The sequence below is a fragment of the Astatotilapia calliptera genome, chromosome 12 (assembly GCF_900246225.1).
Source record: "Astatotilapia calliptera chromosome 12, fAstCal1.2, whole genome shotgun sequence".
Lineage (NCBI taxonomy): Eukaryota > Metazoa > Chordata > Actinopteri > Cichliformes > Cichlidae > Astatotilapia > Astatotilapia calliptera.
The window spans coordinates 28,818,732-28,839,022 of record NC_039313.1 but is presented as its reverse complement, the minus strand read 5'-3'; the positions used below and the strand labels follow the sequence as shown (position 1 = coordinate 28,839,022).

The 20,291-nt window shown below is 39.5% G+C and overlaps 1 protein-coding gene across 2 annotated transcripts; it reads right to left on the bottom strand.

Moving 5' to 3' along the window:
• On the bottom strand, window positions 1–14,353 carry malt1 (MALT paracaspase 1). 2 transcript variants are annotated; one of them, XM_026188934.1, is made up of 18 exons: window positions 13,843–14,352; window positions 13,569–13,754; window positions 12,367–12,533; window positions 12,045–12,166; window positions 10,315–10,462; window positions 8,212–8,390; window positions 7,969–8,065; window positions 7,822–7,869; window positions 6,686–6,709; window positions 6,537–6,581; window positions 5,401–5,604; window positions 4,908–5,085; window positions 3,879–3,950; window positions 3,673–3,800; window positions 3,105–3,254; window positions 2,224–2,381; window positions 1,971–2,096; window positions 1–824 (listed from the first exon to the last, which is right to left on the bottom strand). In XM_026188934.1, exons 2-18 carry the CDS (start codon window positions 13,715–13,717, stop codon window positions 333–335), a joined length of 2,487 nt encoding a protein of 828 aa, XP_026044719.1. In that variant the 5' UTR covers window positions 13,718–13,754; window positions 13,843–14,352; the 3' UTR covers window positions 1–332. The 2 variants fall into 2 exon arrangements, with proteins under 2 accessions (XP_026044719.1, XP_026044721.1); XM_026188936.1 differs by lacking the exon at window positions 7,822–7,869 and having other exon boundaries at window positions 13,569–14,353.
• Window positions 14,354–20,291: the final 5,938 nt, after the last annotated feature.

Genomic DNA, 20,291 nt, shown 5'->3' with positions numbered 1-20,291 from the left:
TGGATGTAAACCACCTCTTTTTCTCAGGTTTATTTGATAAAATGCATACCATGTACCGTTTTTATTTTAATGCCCACCTAGTTTGTAGTTTAAATGCATCTGGCTAAGAAAAATAGTTTCAGCTCTATTTTTAAGTCTCTGAAATACTGTTACATGAGGACCTATTAGTCAGTTTACTCAAATACATGTTTTCAGTTCTCAAAACAGATTTACAAAGGTCAGCATAACACTTTCTGAAACAACCGATGTATAAAATATACATTTGAAATATGTAACAAGAGCAGCAGTAATATAGATTCAGAACTACAGACATTTAAAGCTTCTATTCTGTCTCACTGTGGCTGTAGCTGCAGACTGTTGATGAACACAGTCTGCAGCTCGTTGATGTCGTCTGTGGTCTCTATGGGAATGCTGAGCCTGCCTGGTGAGCTCGAAAGCCCACCGGAGGTGTACGGTGGGTCATAGCGACACTGGCTGAGATTTTCATAGTAGATATCCCCGCAGCCTCCAACTGCGCCCTGCAGATGCTCACCGATGTCCAAATAGCGATGCTGCGGGGAGAGGCGGTTGTAGTCCTGGGCCTGGTGTGACCCGTGATAGAGGTGGTGGCGGTGTTCGGGTCCAGGGCTGTGACAGGGGCTGTGGGATGGACTGTGGGGCATCAGGCAGGTCTGCAGGCAGCTGTTTCGCCGCATGGCCCGGTGGAGATCCAGTCGGGCTATCAGCGGCTTTCCAATGTTGACGCTTTTCGTCCAGTGGATCGGATGATCGTCGTCCATAGCAGTGAAGGTTCCCTGAAGGCACACGGTGAAGACCAGCTCCTCCTGTTGCATGAGGTGTTAGCACACAAAAAGTTGTATTAATCAACACTCAAAGCTGTTGTAGCACAAAATGAAACCACATCAAATAATTTCTGAATTATAAATCATCTTAACAACTGTGAATAAACTTTATGGTGACCAGGTAAATCCTCCTACTTCCAGTGATCCTATAAGTTTTCTATGTGTCAACTATTCAATAGTTTATCTATACAAGAGGAAAAGTTTAATGACTTTTCCTTTACACACGCAAACATCACTATATCTATTAGATCAGAGATTAGCGAGGATTAGCAAGAGGAGAAGATCTTAATAAATCATAATCTGGGGTGGCTGTGGCTACATGTAGCTTGCCATCACCAGTGTGTGAATGGGTGGATGACTGAATGTGTAAAGTGCTATACAAATACAGCATTTAATAATGCCTCACAGCCTCCTAGAAGATCCACATGTGAAAATCCTATTTGATTTTCAACAAATTTGATTTTCACATTCGTTGATCTCTGACATCAACATGTTGTGACCCTGACCATTAACCATCATCTTTTATAGCTGAAGAGTAAAGATTATCCGCAGATGTCGATGTAGCAGCGGAGCAGATGTTACAGATGTTATACAAAGCTTCTCTGCCTATCCATTAAGTGGTGCAGAAGGTGGTCAGGAGAAATCATTAATTTTCCATAAACATTCATCACAGTTATTCATTTGGATGACCTCTGATGGAAAGAATAGCAAATGTGTACTCATTCAAACTAAATTCAAGCTGAATTCAAACAGCAACAGGATTGAAAGGATATAATTCCCTCAGCAAGTAACATGAATGCACTCCACAGCTGGTAGCTTAATATCCAGACACACGTTAGGGATTGCTCCACCCTTTGTGTAATATCTCCACATCTATTCCTACTCCTCAGATCAACTTATCCATCAACCAGAAAAAAGCCAGTTACATTCACACTGTGGCCTGGGAAGTGCGAGTATAGTTAAAACTCCATGAAACACATCCCACTACGCTCCGATCAGCTCACCAGTCTCAGACCTCAAATTAACCATGATGTTAGCTGGATCCAGCACTCTATATTTCCTCCAGTTATGTCCAGCTCCGAAATCTAGCACACTAAGCGATATACTGTAAATATTTATAATTCTTACCCTAAGCTTCTGCAGTGAGCTGAGTCTGGTGTAGAGACAGTGTTGCGGCAGACTGCTGGACAGGAGGTAGATCCCTGTCTCCTCTGGAGTTTCTCTATTCATCAATTTAGGATCCACATCAAGGTCCTAAGGGAGTTTTCACAAACAGAAAAAGTTGCATATTTACAGACACTTATGGTGTAACTTCTCCTTCACTGCTTAGTGATAGACAGATACAAATGTATGTTCTGCTTTCAGATTCATGAGAGCATACCTGTGAGAAGTCAGTGACGTGTGCTTGACAGAAGGACATGTCTGTAGGTTTCTTAACGATGTGAGTGTAAATCACGAGCACATTGGAGAACTCCGCAGCGAAGCCCAACTTAATCTGAGCGCCGCAGTCAAAGTTGAGACACATACTCTCAGGAAGTTCTGCAGTAAAATACAGAAACGAATTTAGACTCACATACATTTAAGTTTGCATACATTTGACCGAAAGTCCACCTGTAACCATTTACTTAAAATGAAAACTGAAAAACTTTGACTCCCATGTCCCAAAGATTAATAATAACAGCTTTATTATTATTAATCATGTGTGTGTGAATAGTTTTTTGTTTTTACATTGCCCTTGTGCCTAAAAGAATTGAAAGAAAAATGCTAAATATGCATTACAGTCCTTTTAGTACAACTAAATAATGACTAACACAACAATATGTCAAATATATATCACTCATTCACCAAAAATGTCTTTAGTTTGTAAAATACTGAATGCTTTCACTGCTTCTCTCTCAAATGCCACAAATAAAACAGGCACGAAAGAAAAAGCAGCATTTAAAGTGAGTAACCTAACAGGTTGGGACAATATTTAGAGGAACTGGGTCCCCCTCAGACACTGTGAAAGCAAGATTTACAACAGTAAGAGCGAATGACTTCTCCATTGTAGGGGCAAATACTAGAAGAGGCACCGTGGCTGTTACAGGGTGCGTCTCTCACTCTACTGATTGTTGCCCCTTCACCAAGTTTCTACCAGTATAAGCTGAGCACTTTTTCACCATTTGTAAAAATCTGACTGAGCCTCCAGTTCTGAGCTGCCATAGGCAAATAAGGTTTTTAACATATAAAAAAAATGCTTTAAATCTCTAGTACTAAACTCACCGTGAGCTTTTGCCCACTGTCGGCTGTGGGCATGAGCGAGATCAGCGCTGTCTCCGGGCAAAATAGGATCCGTCAGCGCTCTCCTCTCCGACAGACTGCTGCGGATCTCCAGAGCCTGCTTCCCCTTTGTAGCGTCAAACTGGCCCATATCTGTGCACAAAACATAAATCAGACAGTCTGCAGTTATTATAACACAAAAAGCCAAAACATCCTTACATGACCTGAAACGCAATCAGATTAAAAACATTGCATTGGGAGTTGAGAGGCATTGGATTTTTAATTTAACAAAAGCTAATGGATCATAAACTTGTGGGTCCTTGAAGGAAACTCCATTAGCCAACAAGCATGGAAGAATAATGGAAAGCAGAATACGTTTAATTAAATTGTTTTATTCTTTTCATTAAACTGACCGCTGAAACACATCCTGCAGGAAACACAGTAACTGAAATGCAATTTAATTTAAATTTTGCCAAAGGATTCAAAATGCTCTGCTGATCATCTTTTAACTAAGTGCTTCCTACATTGTCTCTGATGTTAGCATATGCTGTACTTTTGTGTTGTTTCTTACCCTCGGCGACTCTGTCCAGCACCACAGTGATCTTCTCGTCATCCAGCAGGCGCTTCTTCAGAAACTTGACAAACACACCGTTGGTGAAGCCGGTGGAGCTCAGCTCAAAGGCCTCTGCATCTTGGCACCTGAACAGCCAAACAAATAATTCAACACTTCATATCTGGGAAACCAAAACCATGTATGAAGTTAATTTATGGACTTACGTAGCATATCCAAAGACAATGTTGGCGGTAACCCTCAGGACGACGTTTGAAGTGCTGTCATCGTGAATATTCCTGAAAATAAATATGTAAAATTTTGATACTTTCTAAACTTTAAGCTAGAGAGACAATAGTTTCCTAACTGTCCTTTTCTTAAAGAAAACAGAATATATGCAGTGCTCAAAGAAAATTAGAGGAACACTCAAAGCAGACATTGGGTCTTGAAGGTCGACGTACATGCTCGTAATGAGATGCCGGATTACATCCTGTTTGATCTTCTCACAGACCTGGATCAGGACATCGAGAGCTCCTGGATAGTCCGTGGCTTAATTTGACACATGGTCTTTTATCCCCATACCAAACAGCAATCAGTGTAGTGCTGGCTAGCATGTTTAGGTCTGATCTTCAAAGGATATGCCTCCCCAGACCAACACTGACCCAATACAAACAAATCATGTTGGATGATGTTACAGGCATATTGTTCACCAAGGTGTCTCCAGATACTTTGTCACATGTGCTCGGTGTGAATCTTCTGCTACACCCTCCACAATCTTGAGACTGTGTCGGGAGACACAGCAAACCTTCTTGTGATGACACATACAGATGTGCCATCCTGGAGAAGGTGGACTACCTGTGCACCCTGAATGGGCTGTAGATACCATCTCATGGTATGAGCAGTGACAATGCCACTAACAAACACCAAAACTAGAGAGAATCAGTCAGGAGGGACGAGGAGAGAGCAATTCAGTTCAATTTTATTTATATAGCACCAAAACTGTTGCCTCAATGCAGTTATAGCAGTGGTCAGTAACGGCCGCTTGTGCAACCTTTCCTTTTGGGGGCGATGTCTTCTTGTTACCTGCTCAGTGCCACTGGTATCACTTTTATTTGAACCAACGCTGCTAAAATGGGTTCACAATGTTTCCTGCTTTGTAGCAGGACAGACGGATACCCCGGCGGTTTAACTGACTGTGTGTTATACAGTGATGATCTGTGTTCTCTTGATTTTTTCTGAATGACTCTAGCACTCACCTCTTCCTGCACATGTCCAGCAGAAAAACATTGAGGTCCGTCTCCTTTTCCTGCATCAGTTTAAGGATGCTCTGCACACACAAACAGTTGGCTGAGCGGTACGGATTTGGAGCATCTACTGGCACCATGAAACTGTTTCCATAGTTTTCATATCCGTGACCAGCATAGTACAGCAGACCTAAAGAGGAAAGTCGGCATTTCAGTCAGGCAGCTGAGAGATACAAGATCTGGTTGCATACAGCTTTTTTTACTGTTGTTATTTAATGTTTATTTAATTAGAATAACATTTGTTAAGTTATAAATAATCTTGAAAATGCTATGCATTCATTTATATTTTCTTATTTTATCTAAATATTGTTTATGCTTAGATTAGAAGGATTAAAATGGTAGTGTTTCTCTTTCATGCTGTGTTTTGGGATCCGTATATTTCTGTCACCTTCTGGGCTGAAACAATGGCCCAAACCGCTCAGAGGTAAGTCAAATGCAAACGTACCATAGACTCCTTTGTGAAGCAGCAGTAGAAACTCATCTACAGCATTTCTCATCTCTGACTCTGTGAGGTCTAGTAGCGAAACCACCTTGAAGTTTAGCTGCCGCAGGAGGTTAGTGAGATCATAAACATCCACCATTGGAGCTTTAAGCTGCGGGTGGTTCTGGTAAGACAGGTTTCCGATCAGCAGGGCCACTTTGTCAGTTGCTGGGATCAAACACATGAAAGGGAGAAAATGATGAATGTAATAAAAGGAATACCATCCAAAAATCAATGACATACATGGTTTCAGAACTGGAAAGTGAAGTGGAAACAGAAAATAACTGAAGGCGGAAGCGCTGCAAAATAAAATGACATGTGTGACAACGGTGCAAAATCCAGTTATGAAACCTTACAGGTGTGTAGCGAACATCAGAACAAAGGCAAAGTTCACTGGAACATGACGTTAAGTAGTATCGGTTTAAAGGTGTAATAACGCAGGGGCTTTCCTTTTTCCCCCCACATACGACTCATCTGCTTTGCTTACTTTTAATATCATGTAAATGACAACAAAGTCCATGTTTTTTTCCTGTCCTTATTTGAGTAAATCTGCTGGTACTGTTTTGCACAGGATCGTTTGTTCAGTTAGACTACAATAAACAATGATTTCCAATGGCAGTTCCTATTTTTTTTGCATGGCTGCACAGTACATGTTAGAGCAAGAAAAACATCCATCAGAAGAAACGGGAAATTTACATACATTCACAGCATTTGTGGTTTATTGTTTGCATAAACTAGAAACTGAGGTAGAGATGATAAGAATCATAATAACCAAGAAATGGAGGGAGGAAGGAAGGAAGTGTTTCATACAACAGTGACATTATTATCACGCTGATGTCATAAAACACGCCAGCCTTTTGTGAAGCTTTTCCTTTTTTGGTGAGTAGCTTTTTTTAGTGGGTGTTATTCTCTGGTGTTTAGTGCATGATGCTGCAAAGTGTTATTTTGTCCTTGTGTGTGGCTGCTAACACTGTGCTACAAGAAGGTTTCACATCTTTGTGTTGGCGTAAGTACTGAGACTGAAACTGATCGCAGTAGTATCGCACATGCAAAGTAGAGGAACTGTGCACCAGCTATCAGTCCTGCATAAAGACACTCACCATAAAGTTGTTCAGGAATACTGTTTAGGAAGAATTCATTGGAACCTAAAAAACAACAAGAAAGTCAACACAAAGCCAAGCATAACATAGGAAGTGCTGTTTAAGAGAAATATTTGATGTCTATGCTTGCTGCGCGTGGTTCCTCTTACCTTCTCCAATGGCGTAAATGTCATCTAGGAAAAAAAAAAATCATTATCACTCAAGTTTAGCGTACAAAACTGATTAGTTAAATGAAAGGGTGAAACTTAATAGTAATAAAAGTAATAGTAATAATATTCAGAATTAATAAGAAAGAAAAGACCAAAACCAACACTGAAGTAATCTGCTAACGTCTCTTTGTGCACAAGGACACATGATCAGTCTGCTCTTTGTCTACATTTCATTTATAGACTCTACAGAGATTCAGGGGAAGCAAACAGATGCATGAAACAGTGAGCAAAAAGCATTTATTGTTTCAGTATTTAAGTAATATTTTCCCCTGTTGCATCTGATTCAGCTCAAATAAATGTGACTGAGCATTCAACTTAAAATGGCTTGCAACTGTTCTCATAGTGGTCCACAGTGGGATACTACACCACTGGATTTAAATGATGTGTTTCAGAAACATTTTTACACAGATTTCTTTTTTTTTTTTTACTTCCAATCTGGCCAGAAAAACAACTTGTTTAAATGAGTAAACACTTTTTAAATGATGCTGGAAGCTCGTAGGTTGTTTTTTTTTCCCGCAGTAGCAAACACTGTGTCATGTCACTCCTAGTTCCCCTCAATCTCTACAACTGAAGTAGAGAGTACAAAATTAGCATGACCCACAGAGCCACAAAAACCACAATAATTGAAAAAACAACAGAATGATACACAGAAACTATTTGGTGGTCTAAATGTTTCTTTGTGAGTATTTGTAACAGTCAAAGGATGCTGAGTGTGGGACTGCAACAGTCATCATCACACGTAATGGACACGTAACCACAACTTAGTGCTGCAGACATTTTTCCCCATACAGCAATCGAGCTCTGTCACACAGACAGAGAAACACGATGAGTGGTTGAATTGGATCACTTCATTAAGTACCACAGATAAATATGAAATGCATTAAAGATGACAGGAAGGATTGATTTTAGTACAATCAGAAAGCATGCATGTGAGTTTTGTGCTGATTAGTGAGAATAATCCAAGACCACGATCCACATGCAATCTGAATGAAGTTGTGATTTCCATTCGCATGCAGCTAACACCTGCTAACTGTTACCCAATTTAAAACACCATGCACCAGTGCCTTCAACTCTACCTTCAGAGCACTCCATTGCCCCTGAAATCTGGACTGATATCCTTGGTGCTTTCAGTTAAGAACAGAGGCAAATAATCGCTCAAATATGATGACAATGAAACTGGTTCAATAGTAATTTTAAACAAAATGTCTTCAAGTGTGACATACCTATCACAACATCAACTTCATTGGTCCACATTCTCTCAGAGCTGCTGCTGATCTCACAGCGATACCTGCCTTGTTGTTCCTGCATCACGTGAGGAATCTGAAATATACACACAGTTATGCCACAACAGTTTTAATGTCTCAAAACACACACACACACACACACACACACACACACACACACACACACACACACACACACAAACAAGCAATAAAAGAAAAACATTTCTTCCCATATCCTCTCACCATGAGTTTCCTCTTTGTAGAATTCGGAATTGGGACTCCATTTCTGTGCCACTGGTATCGAGGAATCGGCCGTCCCACGGCTCCGCATTCCAGCTGCAAATCTTCCCCAACATGTAGCCGCTGGGACTGAGGCTGGATCACCACCTTTTGTCGACCATCTAAAAAGTGATAACTCTGCCCTGATGATGTGAGGAAAGAAGACAATTACACACAGCACTGCATAACATATTCTTCATCCGTTAAAGGATTCCCATTTGAGCTGGAAAAAGTGACAGAGTTTCAGGTCCCGCAAAAATAAACAAGTCCTGTTCAGACAAAGAACAGGAAACTGAGGTCAGTGAGCTTCAAACACTAACAATATCTCAGTGATGAATCATTTGTTTTCAATGGAGAAAATCTACATAAAGTCAGAATAAAATGTTGGAATACTGGAGAAAACCTTTGTACACAACACCAAGAAAGAAACTTCTGATTAACTGTGTAAACTGCAAGATTTTGCATACTGTTTTTTATGTTATTTAATTACTAGTACATTATTAGGTTGCAACTGTTGGTTGTTGTCCTCAAAGAGGGATATAGGTTAGCTGGGAAAGTTATTTTTATTAACAGTCAACCAAATCAGGCAAAGCTATTTTACAGTGACAAAAGCTTGTAGTGTGCCATTTATTAGCTTTGAGCAATAAGGCCACATCTTCGTCACAGCATCCATGTTATTTTCATATTCCAAGCACAGGAGCACAGGGTAGCTGGAAGGAAGTAAAACAAAAACTCATAAAAGACAAACATCTGAAGAGCATATGTATTAAATATTGCAAGTGTGCTAGCTATGTGCACAGTATATAGCTAGCGCACACTGCAAGGCATCAGGTCAGAACGATCACAGTCACTGGTCCTTTTTTGAGGATTTAAATTCCACACTTAAACTTCTTCTCTAGTACCACACATTCAAGATGTGTACCAGCAGGCGTGGCTCTGGATTATGAAATACTTCGCCTGCTATCCAAACAATATAACAACAAACTGTCAATCACTGCTGCTTTGCATTGAATAGACAAGAGCTTTTGGTCTTATAACTAATCTGTAACAATTGTGATGTAACAAGAGTGCAGTGTTTAACACCGCGCTAATTCGCATACACGCTAGATTCTTGAGATTCTTGGCTGAGCAGCTGTAGCGCAGAATTAATATTTAGCGCATTTATGCTAATAACCACAGCAATTAACCACAGGAATTACAAAATCACTTCTGCATCACGCTAAAGCCATTCACAAACGCTGCTAAAGAAACTTCAATGTTTTAGCTTTAACTGGAGATAAGATTACCAACGGCTCTACAAAAAAGGCCCTTTCTCTAACAGTAAGAACTCATGACAGCCCTCCTGTCTTGGCCAGAGTTGATGTGTTTTTGGAGGTTTTTTGGTAGGCGGAGTCAATCAATGCAAATGGGAGCACTTGGTCAGTTTCCAGCATTTGAGCTGTATCCCTCTCTCTCTCTTATCTACCCAGCATTATGTTACTTGTTTTGCCTGCTTCAACCTTTTAATATAGTTTTGCATAGTACAACACCTGACACCAGGCGTGGGGGAACTCCAGGTCTCAAGCGCCAGTGTCCTACAGGTTTTAGATGTGTCCTCGATCCAACACAGCTGATTTAAATGGCTACATTACCTCCTCAACATGTCTCGAAGTTCTCCACAGGCCTGGTAATGAACTAATTGTTTGATTCAGATGTGGTGACCCAGGATGATATCTAAAACCTGCAGGACACCGGCCCTTGAGTTCCCAATCCCCGCTCTTACACTCACCATTTTAACTCCACCTGCTGAGATGCTGACAACACTGACCTCATAACCTCTTTTCAGTTAATACTTTTAATTTAAACTGTGTCTCTTTCAGTTTTTGTCATGGCTCATGAGGTGAATCATGACCTGATAACTTAATTTCTTCTATCCACACAGCGGACAGCATATAGACAGTGATGTAATTCAACTCCTAAAGCCCAGAGATGTGAAATATATACAATCAGAGCTGTAACATCAAACATCACCTTAACTGAATATGATTTTTGGACAGATCTACTGAATATAAACCTGCACAATCTTACCGTAACACAAGGTGACATTCAGGACATCCACCTGAGCCCAGTGGCTGAACTCAAAGGCATCTCCACAGTTGACTCTGCAGATGTAAAAACCAGCATCCTTCATCTGGACTGGACTTATTACCAAGTCTGGGGAGAAGCTGTTTGGAACCTGAAGTTTGAAAACCACATTTATTAGTTTACAAGGTTGTTCCCAGCTCAGAAGTGAGACAATTTCGACACCACAGTCATTTTATCTAATGCCTGAAAACTCTGCATGATGGAAACATTATGTCATCATTATGGACATAATAAACTGGAAGGTATATGCATTTTTCTCAACTTGGGCCTGTGAGCTTTGTCTTTCTTTGATCTTCTACTGTCAATGATCTTTATGAGTCGCTGAAATCCAAAAAGGGATGATAAAGTCTTTTACATCACAAGATCAGGAGCAAGCAGGGCATAAGGAGCACTGTTTCTATTTGAAAAAGGTGCTGATTGAGATCACTTCAAGCCCAAACTTGTTAATTTTGTACTTCAGCTCAAGTTTGTGACTCACTGCTTAAAATCCTGACTTCCTTAAAGACTTCTGCCAGGAAGTACTGCTTAAGGAAATGCATTTCAGAGACCGTGAGGCAAAGTTAACAGTTTGGGGAAAAATATTTTTTAAAATAACCTTGCAGTTACCTAAAATTACATTTAGTGTCTTGAAAAAAAATTGGAAAAAAATTGTGTATTTATAAAACTAATGTCCTTAGTTTTAGTCTGTTAGTTCATTTAGGGAAATCAGGCTGAAGAGGCTGACAAACAGCCTCCTTATAATCATTAAAAACACACAAACAACACTGACACTAATGAAATTTAAACATTAACTACACAACACAATGAGCAAAACCACTCTGTAAACTGAGTGAAAATAAACTAAAACCAAAACACAAACTCATTAGAAAAGATCAAAGCTTTGGGTAGAAACTTAGACATGAGCTCCTTCCTCCTAATAATACGACAGCATCTGAATGTGTCTTTTTCTATGATTGAGCACCCATGATGAAGGAAGGAAGTGTTTCATACAACAGTGACATGATGATGAAGGATGTAAAAGTTACATCCTTCAAGTCAGAATGAGTAACACTTATGTATCCCTTTCAGCATGGCGTCACAAGACTGAATGCATGCTGACGCTGACACATGCAGACAATTGCAACTGTGCACCTTTATGAGTTGCTCAGCTCACTAAAAAACATCCCTGCGCTATAGGAAGAGATTCAGGTAAGTTTCTTAACCACTTATTTAGGATCACCCATTAACTATGATGAAACAACAGTGCTATTTACTGCATCGATGATAGGGTAATCATGTCTTCTCACTATTGGAAATACTCTGTTTTATGGGAAAGTCCTGACTGAGAAGAGAATGCAACCGCAGGACTCACTAGTGGTGAATTTACCGGATCATGCAGGTGGACTTTGTACTAGGAAGTTGTCGGTTTAAACACCATTTAATGTTTGATCAGACCATGTTGGACATTTTTGATCTCACATGCATTTCAGTTGTGTCATTTCTAGTAAAGTTAGTAAAGTTATGGCTGCAGTGAATGTGTGGAAAAACGCTAAAGAGGTTTTAACGCAAGTACTTCAATTTAAAGTCAGAAAAAATTCAATGTGTGTGTGTGTGTGTGTGTGTGTGTGTGTGTGTGTGTGTGTGTGTGTGTGTGTGTGTGTGTGTGTGTGTGTGTGCGCGTCAGAGGAACTCACCTCTTCCTTAGATTTGAACCACTGGTACTGTACTGGAGACTTGCCCACAGCATGGCAGCTGAGCCGCAGATTGTGGCCACATATAATGGATACAGACTGGGGCTGAATGAGGATCTGGAGGGCTGCACATGTACAGGATAATTACTGTGAATTTACACTGATTTAGATGGACTGTATACAGCAGAACTTTGTGGTGCCTATAAGTTTCATCCAAACAGCACAATGAACTGCGAGCTTCAGATGAGAAATAAAAAGAATGCAGAAAGTGAAGATTAACCTGCATGATTGACAACATAGCAGCATCGATGTGGTTTTACTCTACCTGGCGGTTTCAGGCACTGCAGAGCCTCTGAGTTGCCTAAAGTTTGGAGGTAGTCCATCAGATGGCCTGTGGTGCAGCCTCGCTCTCCCATCAGCCTCAGCAGCATGAGACTCGGGCTTCCCTCCAGCTCCAGCACCTTCAGCGAGCACATCTCCATGTCGTCCGAGCTGGAAAACATGTAGGTGATTGTCAGCATTTCATATTTCAAATCGTATTACAGTAAAACTCGTCTTTACCATTTTCACACACCAAAACTCAGATCATAAGAAACTGTTAGACTAAGATAAGGGAATAAGTTTACACAAATTTAAAAGAAAGGCAAATTAATGATAATCTTTAAACCATCTGCACTGCTTAGTGCACAATCAGTGAAACACTTTATCTAACAGATAGATGTTAGTGTCATACCGTAACACTTGTATTTGTTGAAGCTTATTACAAAGCTCCTTAATAAGTTATATTTAAGAGCTGATATGTCTTGCTGTTCAGTTTTTGTGATTCTCTATTTACCTGAACTCCCTTCTTTTGTGCTATTTTACACTTGTCTGAGCTTATTTAGTTTGTACTTATTTGATTGAGCCACGTTGTTTTTTAAGTTTTGGCTGCTGTTTTGGTATAATAATGCATATTTCATCTTATAAGCAGACTGCACTGTACGGGGAATATATGTACTCAAACACACGGTGTAATAGTGATATTAGGCAGGTGTGATATCATATGATAATGTTACAGCTGTACAGTAACAGCTAGGATGAAAAAAACAGAGGCAAACATTAGTCATCATCATTATTTGTTAATAAAACTGCATATAAATAATGACTGGACCCTACACTTTTGATTGATAGTTTCATTAACTGCCATTAACCTGGAAGACGCTGTAAGGAAAAACAAATATTTGTCCAATTTAATCTCTCAATGAGGGTTTCTTGATTTTATTAACTTGGAGTTACATATTTATTTATGCCAGAAAATATACAGGTTAATTGTGCATTACTGTATTACATACTCTACACCTTTATTTTTTAATATAAACCACAACATAAAATTGACAATAACCACCAAACCGAACAGTGTAACTATAATGAAAGTTAATCGCATTAGTCTCCATTAGCTTTAATAAATAAACCGGTGGTTAAGTGTATGCATGCAATGATTTCTGGTCATTTGCTAAGTACAAGTACTAATAGTAATGTTTAACCCACCTGACTTTAAACCGTCTATCATTGCCAACAATCTCTCCAAGTTTTCGCCATCCTTTAGTGCTGGATTTGTCCAGCACCTCACACAGCCTCTTCACAACCGGCTCCTTCAACGAGTTGATCTTCGTGGACCGTTCCAAAGAGTCCGACATGACAGTTCCTCAACCAAAGCTCACCATCAACGTGTTTCTATCGCACGCAAAAGAAAAGTTATGGCACGAGAAATAAAATATGTCTACTTCCTGAAAGAAATGATAAAGTTGACAGACACGCCTACAGCGTCGTCTTGGTTTTTCCCCGTGGTGCAGCTCAGTTGTGGTTTCCTTCTAACAAAGACCACTTATGCATAAAGATGAGTCTCTGCATGTACGCTTGTGAAGCGAGAGGCGAAAAGAAAATCCCGAACTCTGGCCTGTTTTCAGAGTTTACCTCCTTTCATTAATTCAACGCCATTAAGATAAACCAAGTAACTTACTCAAAAATTAACCTGTGTGATATCTCATTTTCTATTCGTAATTTTGTTTGGCGTTAATCGAAAGAGGATAGCCTACTAGCTAGCTCTGTGCAAATGCCAAAGAGAGTGTAGCTGCCCTCTACTCGCCATTTGACTGAGCCAACACGATTATTTGGTATTTGTTCAGTGTAGTTAAATACGTCACTGTTTTTTTTACTGTAAACGCTGCTAATACTAGCTAGTATATACCAAATAACCCTTATTTATCAAGGTTAATCTATATATTCTTTTCTTTTAACATGCAACGTCCTCGTATATTAAACGAGTGCTCAGGCTTAAAATCACAAACCAAGTGGCACAGACACAGGAACTTGAGGAGAGGTGAGTCATCTCGCTCAGTTTGCACTCTTTGATTGCAGTCAGCCGCTCAGGTGGGAGCCGGTGACGACCTCAAAGTGAAGGAGCTAGAAATTTTCTATAGATTATTGGTTGGCACAGAAAATGAACAGGTTTTTTTAAGGATCAATCCTGTTTTCATTTATGTAGGCATCACTTCCTGGAAAGATACATTGAGGACTCAAACAGTTTTTACCCAGTACTGACATTATCAAGTCAAAACTGGTTGTACACAATGTACACAAAAAGGTTATATCACAAAAAAATTATTCTGTTAATCTGGACGTAGTGTTTTCAGTGGGGAAAACATTCACTCATCACTCATCCAAGTGACCATTTAAGTCTCGGCTGACTGCAGGCTTCCCCCACCTTATAAACTAGCACCACTGACTAACCCTAACCTGCAGTCAGCACTGGTTTTGTGAGTTGACCAAAGGAGAGGCTTGACACCCCTTGTCTCCTCTTACAGAATCTCAGAGCTTTTCTTCTATATACTCATATGGAGACTGGCTCTCTGTAAATCCTGTTTTGTCTAAAGGTTTTTTGTTTTTTGTTTTTTTGTTTTGTTTTGTCTAAAGGTACTTTTTGTAATTGCCCCCTGCAAGCTGTAACAAAAGAATTCACCACAAGGTGGCACTGTTTTACCACTGGAAGCATATCTTTTCAGGTGTGTGCTGCTGTTCAATCAGTCCAGTACCATAATAAAACAAAACCTAACAAAACTAACCTGTCTAAACTTAACTAAGCAGCATGTTGTTCATTAATAATATTTTTAAAAGTGATGATGCATGAAAATATTTGAGATATACAATAGATTCGGTATATAGGAGAATGGAGGGATGAAAAGTTCAAATTTAATGCTGGGAAATTCATGTTGAGGAACACACAAAAGAATAAAAGTTAATGTACAGAAACACAAACTAATAAAATTACAGTTGTGACTATTTTACAAACTGCAATGAGACTGCATGGTGCTGTTAGTGTACTCCTAGTGCCAGTCCCAAGCCTGGACTTATTTCCTCACATACTTTTGATATTTTTAGTTATTTTTTTGATGTCTTTAAACTTGTTAGAGTCCTGGGTAAGTGACCCAGTGTTTTGTGTTATTATAATTTTTTGATTTCATCACGGTTTATCATTACTAGTCTTTTGGTTTATGGTTCTGTATTTGTAGCTCTCTAGTTTTTCGCTTTCTGATTTCTTGGTTTTTGTTCCTGTGCATCTCACATTTAGTGTAGGTTTAGTTCTGACTTCACGTTTTTCTCATTCTCCAGTCAGTTGTGTCTCATGTCGCAGTTTGTTACTGTGTCAAGTCCATGTCTGTCGTGTGTTTTCTGTCTTATTTTGATAGTCCCTGTCCTGTGTGCAGTGTGTCTGGTTTTGCTTCCCCTTGTCTCATTAGGTCTGATTTGTCCCAGCTGTGTTACCACCTGTTCCCCATCCTCTCATTAGCTGTGTCCCAAAACTTGGATATTGTGGGCCACGAAGGATACATCCAACCCATCCTTCAAATCTGAGGAAAATGAGGACGCATTTGTCGGCCGGATTAAGAGGAGTCTACGAATTGAGACAGCCTTTGTCGCGTTGCTGTGACGTAATCGGTTTACAAATGTGCCCTCAGGAAGATGCAGCCTATGTTTAAAAAGTTAATTCCTATTTCTCAGTTCCTGGTTTATTTTCTTGTGTTTTAGTTTGAGTTTTTGTGTTTCTAGTTTCAAGTTTTGCTTTTGTGTTTGTAGTACACCCTGCCTGCTACACAGCAAACCTTGACAAAACTGTTTGTGACATACAGTGGGATGCAAAAGTTTGGGCAACCTTGTTAATAGTCATTATTTTCCTGTATAAATCGTTGGTTGTTACAATAAAAAATGTCAGTTATATATATCATACAGGAGACACACACAGTGATATTTCAGAAGTGAAATGAAGTTTATTGGATTTACAGAAAGTGTGCAATAATTGTATAAACAAAATCAGGCAGGTGCATAAATTTGGGCACTGTTGTCATTTTATTGATTCCAAAACCTTTAGAACTAATTACTGGAACTCAAATTGGCTTGGTAAACTCAGTGACCCCTGACCTACATACACAGGTGAATCCAATAATGAGAAAGAGTATTTAAGGGGGTCAATTGTAAGTTTTCCTCCTCTTTTAATTTTCTCTGAAGAGTAGCAACATGGGGGTCTCAAAAACAACTCAAATGACCTGGAGACAAAGATTGTTCACCATCATGGTTCAGGGGAAGGATACAGAAAGCTGTCTCAGAGATTTAAGCTGTCTGTTTCCATAGTTAGGAACATATTGAGAAAATGGAAGACCACAGGCTCAGTTCAAGTTAAGGCTCGAAGTGGCAGACCAAGAAAAATCTCGGATACACAGAAGCGACGAATGGTGAGAACAGTTAGAGTCAACCCACAGACCAGCACCAAAGACCTACAACATCATCTTGCAGCAGATGGAGTCACTGTGCATCGTTCAACCATTCAGCACACTTTACACAAGGAGATGCTGTATGCGAGAGTGATTCAGAGGAAGCCTTTTCTCCCCCCACAGCACAAACAGAGCCGCTTGAGGTTTGCTAAAGCACATTTGGACAAGCCAGCTTCATTGCGGAATAAGGTGCTGTGGACTGATGAAACTAAAATTGAGTTATTTGGGCATAACAAGGGGCGTTATGCATGGAGGAAAAAGAACACAGCATTCCAAGAAAAACACCTGCTACCTACAGTAAAATATGGTGGTGGTTCCATCATGCTGTGGGGCTGTGTGGCCAGTGCAGGGACTGGGAATCTTGTCAAAGTTGAGGGACACATGGATTCCACTCAGTATCAGCAGATTCTGGAGACCAAAGTCCAAGAATCAGTGACAAAGCTGAAGCTGCGCCGGGGCTGGATCTTTCAACAAGACAACGACCAGAAACACTGCTCAAAATCCCCCAAGGCATTCATGCAGAGGAACAAGTACAGCGTTCTGGAACGGTCATCTCAGTCCCCAGACCTGAATATTATTGAAAATCTGTGGTGTGAGTTAAAGACAGCTGTCCATGCTCGGAAGCCATCAAACCTGAATGAACTAGAGATGTTATGTAAAGAGCAATGGTCCAAAATACCGTCAACCACAATCCAGACTCTCATTGGAACCTACAGGAAGCGTTTAGAGGCTGTAATTTCTGCAAAAGGCGGATCTACTAAATATTTATTTCATTTCTTTTTTGTGGTGCCCAAATTTATGCACCTGCCTGATTTTGTTTAAACAATTATTGCACACTTTCTGTAAAACCAATAAACTTCAATTTACTTCTGAAATATCACTGTGTTTCTCCTATATGATATATCTAACTAACATTTTTTTATCGTAACAACCAACGATTTATACAGGATAATAAGGACTATTAACAAGGTTGCCCAAACTTTTGCATCCCACTGTATATAACACTGACTTTTTCTCCACTATGCAATCTTTTGTCCTGCACCTCCTTAAATTGTCTTACTCACTGTGATTCTCTGTTCTTAATGATTTTACATATTGTAATTTGATAGGTATTTCCATTCATTCTTATTGATTTTTAATTCTTTGTAAAGTAACCTTCAGTGTTTAGTGTTATTATTTAATAAAATATATTTTACCCTAAAGATTAATGGGGTCCAGCCATTTATAACTTCCTTGTTAAATCTTCTTAGAGTTATAACAATTTTATCAGCAGCTGGTTTAAGAGGATGACATTTTACATAAAAAAAGACATGCAGAGAAGCCACGAGTTTATTCTTCGAGTTAATCACCATGACAGTCTATGAAGATTAGAGATGTGAATCTATGAGGAGGTGCAGCACAGATTTAACATTTGTTTATGTAGAGTCTATTCAACACAGACTGCAAAACATGCAATTGTCTTGCAATAACATGACAAATTGCATTCTTAGGATTGAAAATGCCAACTGGAACAATGATGGTAATAACAACACAAACTCACCTTTATTTAACGTCACCAAACAAACAGGTTCTTTTGATTGTTTATGGCTATATAAGTAAGTAATGTGTTTAATATAAAATGTGAACATGACTTAAACAGAAACTAAAGGTGTGTCACTCTTAACTGACACGCCAGATGGGCTAAGCACTGCCCAGATAGACAGGCGTGTGGAAAAGTACTGGGGAGCTTCTCTGCTGAACGCAAATTTTTGTTGCTGTGGAAGTTATCCCGCAAACATGTAATGCTTCGCCCAGCCTTGGGGCAAATTACAAGTAGTCACAGTTAAAGCTTTTCACTGAAACCTGTAATTTTACCACATTTGTTTTAAAAATCAGCCCTTTTTAATAAAGCATTTTATTCCTATTGAGCGATCATGTGAGAAGCTTTATCCTATCTTAAAATCAGTATGAGTAATTTCCAGCCACACTTTCCAGTTTCAAATAAACACGGGCAAAGAGTTGACTGAGAGAGTCCAAATGTAACAGTAGAGAAAATCCTGAACACTGAATCATAGTGGATATATTTAGGCTTTTTTTGGTCAGCTATTAACTGTGACTCATCTAGAATCAAAAGGCCTAAAAACTGTATGACATGACAAATACTACAACAGAAAACATATCAAATGTTTGAGCTGAGAAAATGCATTATTTAAAGCAATATACTAACTAATTAACTAACTAACTAAAAAGAAATAAAAATATACTAATTTTGAATTTGATGGCAGCAACATTTCTCCAAAAAAGTTGGTGCAGAGCCATGTTTACCACGGCGTAGCATCACCTCATCTTTTTACAACAGCCCATAAATGTCTAAGACCAGCTGCTGGACTGTGGAAGAAGAATGCTGTCCCTTTCTCGTCTGTTAGAAGATTCTAGCTGCTCTTTCATGATGGACTGAATGTTTTCATTGGTGAAAGGCTTGGACTGCTAGCAGGTCAGTTCAGCACCCAGACATATATGCAGTTTGACAAGCTGAAATACCCACGCTCTTCCCTGAAAAATACATAGTCTGGATGGGAGTATTCGATGCTCTAAACCTTTAAGCGTTGATGGTGCGTTTCTAAATGTTTCCACTTCCACAGGCACTAATGCACCCTCATACCATAAGTGATCATCTAGATCATGTTCACCTAAAGCTCCTTTCTTACATGACAGAGTTTCAACCGGCATTTGTGGATGCACAATGAACTGTGTTTACAGACAGTGATTTGTAGAAGTGATCCTGAACCCATGACGTGATGACCAAAGCTCACAGACAACCAGTATTGATATTCTGTCTTGTCTCTTGCGCACAGGGATTTCTCCAGATTTTCAGAATCCCTTGATGATTATGTTCTGTAGATGATGGGATAAGTTTTTCAATTTTACATTGAGGAACATTATTTTAAAATTATTCCACAATTTGTGGACAGTTTTTTTTTCGTAAAATGGTGACCCTCTGCCCATTTTTACTTTTGGAAGCTCTGCCTATTTAAGGTGCTTTTTTGATGCCCTTGCATGTTACTCACCAGTTGCCAATTAACCTGATTAGTTGCAGATGTTCCAATTGCTTTTCTACCATTTTCCCCCATCTGAACTTTTTTTTAAAATGTGTTAGTGCTATTATGATGCTATTAATGGCAGCAGGCTTAAGGGAGCTTGTATTTTTCATAAAATACAAGTGAAACAACGTGAAACTTGTGCACACTCTGATCAGGTTTCACGTCATTTGTTTGTTAGCAAGGAGCTGCTTAAGTGAACTCCAGAAAACCTTTGTGGACATGGTGATCTGTAGTCTGTCCTTGACCAGTGCCCCTAAAAAATAACAACACTGATGATGGTGGACAAAGAGGAATGTCCACACCTCCATATCAGACGAGAGCATCCCCATAACATCATTTCACCTGTTGTACTTAACCCTTTCATA

Excerpts from the sequence above, each read along its gene's own strand:
- malt1 (XM_026188934.1), bottom strand. The coding sequence starts at position 13,717 with ATGTCGGACTCTTTGGAACGGTCCACGAAGATCAACTCGTTGAAGGAG. Across the intron at positions 7,870-7,968 it reads TGAAGTTGATGTTGTGATAG|CACCAAGGATATCAGTCCAG; the intron begins GTATGTCACACT and ends CTTAACTGAAAG. Across the intron at positions 5,086-5,400 it reads GCTTCACAAAGGAGTCTATG|GTCTGCTGTACTATGCTGGT; the intron begins GTACGTTTGCAT and ends TTTCCTCTTTAG.